Raw genomic sequence first — 8,238 nt, forward strand, 5'->3', positions numbered from 1 at the left:
CCAGAGAAAGACTTTCGTCTTGTTTACATCAGGGTCCCCCATTTTCAATTCATCAGGACATATATGACATACATGACATACAGATAGTCAGTACTGCTACATCTATACATTTATGACATACCAGATTTGCAAATACAGTACTGTTTGTGATACAGAAGGAGTCAGGAAAAGGGAGTATATACATTTGACGTAGAAACTGTACATTGGAGGAGGTTGGGTGGGGGGGGTTGGGTACACTGGGATATTGACAACCATACTGGGTAATCTACATTGGAGGTGGTTGGGGGGGGGGGGGGGCACACTGTATATACAAGCAAAACTCTACATTGAGGGGGGGGGGGGGGGACACTGTACAAACAAACAAAATTGTACATTGGACTATTGACAAAACCATACTAGGTAAATGACTGTACATTGGAGGGGGTTGGGTTAGGATATTTACAGGGGCCAGTGTTGAATTGCAGTCTCCCGTAGGTGTCCCTTGAGAGAGGTTTTGAAAGTGGGTAGTGATCCACATTCCTTTACAGCTTTGGGTAGGGCGTTCCACATTGATGTGGCATAATTGCGAAACGTGTTTAGTCCCTTATTTGAGCCAAATCTGGGTTTAACATGATTTGTGGAGCTCCCTCTGGTGTTGTGATCGTGGTATTCACTGACCTTTGGGAAGTATTTTGACATGTACATGGGTACCTTGGTCGTGTAGTGTATCTTGTAGACCAGGCCCATTGCAAGTTGCTGTACTCTGTCGTCTACTCTAAGCCATCCTAGGTTGTCAAAGTGGGCAGGGGTGAGGTGGGTTCTAGGAGTAAGGTCAAGCAGTCACCCGAACAACTGCCTCTTTGAACTGCTGCGGTCAGGCAAGCGATACAGGAGTCTCAAGGCGAGCACAGAAAGACTCAGAAGAAGCTTCTATCCCCAGGCCATCAGGCTGCTAAACGAACAATGAATGAACACTACACAACAACAACCACCAAACGCACATAGCACACACATCCACACGCACACACTCACTTTAAACAAACACACTGTAGCACCCACTCCACACACTTATAGCACACACCCACTTTAAACAAACACACTGTAGCACCCACTCCCCACACTTTATATTTATGGATGAAGGATTGCACTACAACTCGTACACCTTACTGTAAATTGTACCTAAAATTGTACCTCATCCCATTTCTGCTTTGCACTAGATAGTACTGTACATTAGTACACTGCATAGTATTGTGTATTGTATATTATATGGTAACTCGGAACATTGTACATATGTCTATACCGAACACTGTGACCTCATTTTCTTCTTCTAAATTCATGCTATATTATGTTATTATGTTATTTGATACTATCTTGTCTAGCACAGTCTCTGGAGCGTAACAGTAAGAAGCATTTTGTATGAAAGTATTCTGTACTTCTGTATGACAACTATTAAAGAACTTGAACTTGAAGCAGTAGTCTGACCAGTTTGTTTTGAGATGTTTGTAATTTTGTTTTTAGCGCCTTTGAGGTGCTTTGGTACCATGAGGTGCAAGCATAGTCGTAGTACCCCTGAATGAGTGCTCCTGCCAGAGTCTTCAGGGTATTCTTGTTTACCAGAGAGGAGATCCGGTACAAGAATCGAGTTCGTTGGTTGACTTTTTTTATTACATTGGATGCCATTTTGTCACAGGAGAGATTAGCCTCTAGGATGGAACCCAGGTAGGTAATTTCATCTTTTCTTGTGACAATATTGTCACCCACTGTAACTGAGAAGTCAAATCAAATCAAATTTATTTATAGGGCCCGACAACACACGTTAATGTCCCCATGGGCCGTACAGGTCTTCTTTAAACAAGTCAAGAAGACAACATAACAATAAGTCAAGAACAGAACAAGAACACCATAGGGTCCAAATTTTTTTTAGATGAATGCAAATAAATGAAAGAATGCAAGCACTCCCAGACATACCCCACGCGAAGGTAAGGAAAAACTCACTAAAACCTAACAATAGGGAAAAAAAGCTCCACAGGCAATGTGGAGGAGAGAAACCTTAGAAGGGCCGTTCAAGGGGGGATCTCCCTTCTTAGATGTCGGTGATAGTAGTGTTGCAGACGGACAGTTGGTAAGCATGCACTCATGTGTGTGGTGAGACACAGATGAGTGCATGCAATAGCAACTGTACATTTTGAAAAATTAAAGATAGAGCTAATAGCGATAGCAACTGAACATTTTGAAAGATTAAAGATAGAGTTGATAGCGGATCTATTTGAGGCACAGGGGCGGCGCAAGAGGGTCACGTCCTCCCCGTCTTAGTCACGGGACATTCAACACTCCGGTCGTTGCTCAGGGACAGCCGGAGACAGGGGGAAGGGGGGTGGCGCAGAGAGGGTCGCGAACTCCCGACATCATCGCGGGACATCCGGCACTCCGGTCACCACTACGAGACCTCCGAAGACAGGGGGGCACGCAGAGGGGGTTGCAATCTCCCGGCCTTCGTCACGGGACGTCCAACACTCCGGTCAACACTCCAGGACAGCAAGTCATAGGAAGACAGGGAGACGGGACAGGCGTTAGACAGCTCATGAGATTGTGGTAGGCGGACATAGCAATAGATACAAGTGGTAGGCATATATGTGAATGGAGTAGATATATGAAGTAAGCGTATTATGTGAATAGAATAGAAGTACTTAACCCAGCAATGAAACCGCGTTGACTGTTAATCTGTTAACAGTCTGTTAATCAGTTGACAGGACCACGGACAGACGGCGGTGAATAACTGATCCAATGCCTCGGAGGTGCATGTAGAGCAGTCACTACAAGCTTGGCCAAGACCCCGAGGCATCCATCACCTTGGTCAGCGCCAGGAGACGGGTACTCAGAGAGAAGGGGGAGGGAGGGGGGGGGGGGGGGGGAGAGGGGGGGGGGGGAGAGTTAGAGAGTTCCCATGTTTGTGGTGCTGCAAAGGAGCAGACATGTAGTACCCTGTAGTGCCATGTAGTACCCCGTAGTGCCATGTAGTACCCTATAGTACCCCATAGTGCCATGTAGTACCCCGTAGTATCCTGTAGTACCCTGTAGTGCCATGTAGTACCCTGTGGTGCCATGTAGAGCTATGTAAGCCATGTAGTACCCTGTAATGCCATGCAGTACCAAGTAGTACTCTGTGGTACCATGTAGTACCCTGTACCCTAACTAAACTACCCTATAGTAAACTACCCAGTGGTACCATGTAGTACCCTGTACCATAACTAAACTACACAGATTAATCTAAAGGTCAGTCCCCGACCAGGTGAGATCAAGGTAGGTTGAAGGAGAGAGAGAAAAGATGAGTCTTAAGCAGGGATTTAAAAGCTTCGACAGAGCAGGCGCCCCTGATGACGGCAGGTAATTTGTTCCACAGGTAGGGAGCGCGGTAGACAAAGGCTCTGTGGCCGGCGGATTTCTTTTTAACCCTAGTCGTCGGTCTTGCTGAGTTTGTTATTTGAACCGAAGAGAATGGACTCTGTTTTTCTGGATGCAGACCAGAAAAAGACTTTTGTCTTGTTTACATCAGGGTCCCCCATTTTCAATTCATCATAACATATATGACATACAGATAGACAGTACTGCTACATCTATACATTTATGACATACCAGATTTGCAAATACAGTACTGTTTGTGATACGAAAAGAGAGTATATACAGTAGAAACTGTACATTGGAGGAGGTTGGGTAGGTGGGGGGGACTACATTGGAGGGGGGGGGTTGGGTAGGAGGGGTGGGTGGGGGACACTGTACAACTGTACAAGCAAAACTGTACATTGGAATATTGACAAGACCATACTTGGTCATTTACTGTACATTGGGGGGGGTTGTGTTAGGACATTTACAGGGGCCAGTTTCGAATTGCAGTCTCCCGTAGGTGTTTTTTGAGAGTGTTTTTGAAAGTGGGTAGTGATTCACATTCCTTTACAGCTTTGGGTAGGGCGTTCCACATTGATGTGGCATAATTGCTAAACGTGTTTAGTCCCTTGTTTGAGCCGAATCTGGTTTTAACATGATTTGTGGAGCTCCCTCTGGTGTTGTGATCGTGGTATTCACTGACCTTTGGGAAGTATTTTGACATGTACATGGGTACCTTGGTCGTGTAGTGTATCTTTTTTTTTTTATCCACTTTTTCTCCCATTTTCTATATTTTATCCCATCCCAATTTCGTATCATCCAATTCAACCCTCCCCTGTCACGGACGCTGTTTCTTGCCTCCCACAAGCCGGCTGCAATGTGGACTAAGTCATACATAGCAAAAGTCCCCTCCGGTACTTGAGGTAACAGCAGTCGCATCTTTTCACCTGCGCAGCTCGATCTCTCAGTGGTGAGGAGTAACGCGTGGGAGGCTCACGCTGCCCCCGACACTTCCTGATTCCACTGCGCAGGCGCACCAACCGACCTGTAGGAGTCGCTGTCCACAACGCCCGATCCCCACCCATCAGTTTCCCACCCCCTAATACGGCCAATGTGTATTAGTACGGACGACCAGCTAAACTGAAAGCAAATGTGGAGCGCTGGGCTCGAACAGGCGAGCCCAGCGTCTCCAGATTTCGTGGCGAGCGCCTTGCCCACTACGCCACGTAGCCGCCCTTCGTGTAGTGTATCTTGTAGACCAGGCCCATTGCAAGTTGCTGTACTCTGTCGTCTACTCTAAGCCATCCTAGGTTGTCAAAGTGGGCAGGGGTGAGGTAGGTTCTAGGAGTAAGGTCAAGCAGTAGTCTGACCAGTTTGTTTTGAGATGTTTTTTTTTTTTTATATATTTTTTTATAATTTTTTAAACATACACATAAACATAACAACATAAAATTAGACATACAAGCATTAATTAACAGTACACCTCCAATTAAATCACCATTTGAATAAATGTATTATACAAGAAATATACCTAATACTTGCTATCTAATACCCTACACACATATGCCCCCCGGACCCCCACTTGGATAATCCAGCCATTATCATTCGCTCCTTACCAGGCACTACAATTCATATGCTAGCTTTTATTCTCTCCACCACTTCTAACCACATTGCAATTTTGGATTCACTGACACCTAAAATCCTTGCTGTAGATATTTCTAGATAAATCACATCGAGATATGTAAGAATCCAAACCTTCCTAAAAAATAATTCCGGTTGAAACCATCGTGATGCTATCAGCTTTTTAGCCGCTGTGATACTAATCTCTTTAGCTGTATAGGGACTGCAAACTCAAAAACATCATTCAACAGTCAGCAATACAGAGGGGTGTACAGGTATATCCAGAATTTAAAAATTTGATAATTGCTGGGACACTTCTTTCCAGAATATCTTAACTGGTGGGCAATCCCAGTACATGTGCATAAATGTACCCTCGTCCCCATTTGTACACAAGGAGCATCTGGAGTCTTGTTTAAGACCCATTCTGTTAAATCTTATAGGAGTCAGGTATGTCCTATGAATATAGTTAAGATTTATTTGTTGATGGTCCGTGTTACGTGACGCAAGTCGAACGTTTGCCCAGGCTTCTTGCCAATCAAAATTTATTTCCAGGTCTGGTATATCCCTCCTCCAGACTGAGTCTAGGGGGAGGATTTCATACGAGGACGTTAGTAATTGATGATACAAATCTGATACAAAACCTCTCGATGTCTCTCTTTCATAGAAGAATTTGTGGTATCTGTGGTGTTCAATTGGTATCCTTAATGGGACTCCATGAGCCTTCAAACATACTGTGTGTAAAAATACTGTGTATAAAAATAATATGTGGATCTGGTGAGATTAAATGTATTTCTTCATATCTACAAAAGCCCCGTTTGTTAAAAACATCTCCTGACCTAATGTGTGTATGCCCTGCTTTTCCCATTTATCTTATAGGTCGTTTTCCAATCAGGAGTGCATTGTTATTGAATATGGGAGTATGACTATGCCATTTATGTGGGTTAGAATATTTTTTTTGTGTTTCACGCCATATCCGGATCGCATGAGTAATAATGGGGCCAAATTTCAATTCGCATTGCTTAATTGATAATTTGGTGTATACTATGTCCTGCAGTCTATTTGGTGCTACTATATTTACTTCTAAATTTCTCCAGGATACTGATGCTTGGGAATCAAACCAGGTTGTCAGTGGTCTTAAAGTGTACGCCTTAAAATAGTGGTAAAAATCTGGAAATGCCATACCTCCATCGACTTTGTTTCTCTGTGCGGGGTATCTTTTTATACGTGGTGGTTTGTTATTCCAAATAAATGTGTATGCGGTAGAGTGTCATTTTTTCCAGTAACCATCTGGAGGGGGTAACGGTAGCATTGAGCTAATGAAGTTGATTCTAGGTAGGACATCCATCTTAACTATTGATACCCGTGCCTGAACTGAGTTCTTAAGTTTTGACCACCTGTCAAAGTCGTATTTGATCTTATTTTGGATTTTTATGTAATTGTACTTCACCGTTTGGCTTATAGTAGGGAATACTTCAACTCCCAAACATCTAAAGTGTTTAACCATTGGTATTTTTCCTGGAAGGAGTATATTTTTTGCAGGGGCATTAAGTGGAAGGAAAGCCGACTTTGGCCAATTTATCCTAAATCCCGATAGACTGCCAAATTCATCAATCAACTTGAGAAGATGAGGCATTGCGGTGTTAGGGTTTTGGTGTTGAGATGTTTGTAATTTTGTTTTTAGCGCCTTTGAGGTGCTTTGGTACCATGAGGTGCAAGCATAGTCGTACCCTTAAATGAGTGCTCCTGCCAGAGTCTTCAGGGTATTCTTGTTTACCAGTGAGGAGATCCGGTACAAGAATCGTGTTCGTTGGTTGACTTTTTTTATTACATTGGATGCCATTTTGTCACAGGAAAGATTTGCCTCTAGGATGGAACCCAGGTAGGTAATATCTTCTTTCCTTGTGACAATATTGTCACCCACTGTAACTGAGAAGCCGTCGGTCTTGCTGAGTTTGTTATTTGAACCGAAGAGAATGGACTCTGTTTTGCCCATGTGTAATGATAGTTTGTTATCAGCGAGCCATATGCAGATTTTGCCTAGTTCTGAGCTGAGGGTTTTTTCAACCTGTAACTTGTTCTTGTCAGAGACCAGCAGGGCTGAGTCGTCCGCAAAAAGGAACAAGTTGCAGTCACAAGCTGACGACATGTAATTTGCATAAATTAGGAACAGTAGCGGACCTAGTATGCTTCCTTGTGGAACACCACAGCTCACTGTGAGGGGGGGGATAGGGTACCGTTTACCTCCACCATCTGCTCTCTCCCCTCCAGGTAGGATTGCATCCAGCTCACTGATAGACTATCAAAACCAATTGCTTTTAGCTTGTCAATCAGAATGGTGTGATTGACAGTGTCGAAGGCCTTTTGTAGGTCCAGCATGACCATGCCGCAGTATTTGCCCGCGTCCACCTCTTGTTTGATGTGGTCGTTTAAATAGAGAAGGCATGCGTCAGTGGAGTGGGATGTTCTGAAGCCAGATTGGAATTCGTAGATTAGATTTTTTTCCGCGAGGTATTTTTCGACCTGTTCGTATAAAAATGTTTCCATGACTTTCGAGATGGAGGTAAGGATAGAAACAGGGCCGTATAGTTGCCAGGGTCTAATTTACTGCCTTTTTTGTGCAGGGGTGTTACTCTCGCAATTTTGAAGTCCTTGGGGACGTGTCCCTGTTTTATGGAGAGGTTTATTATGTGTGTGATGACTGGGGTGATGGCGGCTGCTGAGTCTCTGAGGAATTTGGACACAGCAACCGTTCCATTGCCATGTACAAAGCAATGGTTGCTTACAGGCAGCCATGTTGGAAGACAGAACTACACAAACGTTCTGTGCAAGGCCTCTATTGTACTTCTAGTATTTCCCCATGGTCCTGCATGGTGATGTTTACCAAGTAATCCTTGATGCTGTTATTTCCAGTTAAATAATCTGAGCTATTTTTAGAGAAGCTAAAGGCTGTGATGAGTAAACCTCTGGAGGTTGTGTGAGAGAGAGTCGAGAGAGAGAGAGAGAGAGAGAGAGAGAGAGAGAGAGAGAGAGAGAGAGAGAGAGAGAGAGAGAGAGAGAGAGAGAGAGAGAGAGAGAGAGAGAGAGAGACATGACCGAGCATCATTGACCCGCGGCGTGCCACTGTATGCAAACAATGATGTAACTGCTGCGCCTCTGGGGGCGTATATGTGCTCCTCCATGACCCAAACTAGATAAAACGAGCCCGTCGCTATATATATTTTATTTTTATTTTTATTTTTAATATATATAACGACTGTG

At 44.0% G+C, this 8,238-nt stretch overlaps 1 protein-coding gene across 1 annotated transcript in view; it reads left to right on the forward strand.

Moving 5' to 3' along the window:
- Positions 1-7,837: 7,837 nt before the first annotated feature.
- The window catches only part of map7d2b (MAP7 domain containing 2b), a gene marked incomplete at its 5' end in the record, with an annotated part of 40,859 nt that continues 40,458 nt past the window's right edge, over positions 7,838-8,238 (forward strand). The window contains one exon of the mRNA XM_084325876.1: positions 7,838-7,850. Coding sequence (XP_084182002.1) covers positions 7,838-7,850 — 13 coding nt within the window. The remainder of the gene's footprint in view (positions 7,851-8,238) is intronic.

This window comes from Notolepis coatsorum (genome assembly GCF_963971535.1).
Source record: "Notolepis coatsorum genome assembly, chromosome: 12".
Taxonomy (NCBI): Eukaryota; Metazoa; Chordata; class Actinopteri; order Aulopiformes; family Paralepididae; genus Notolepis; species Notolepis coatsorum.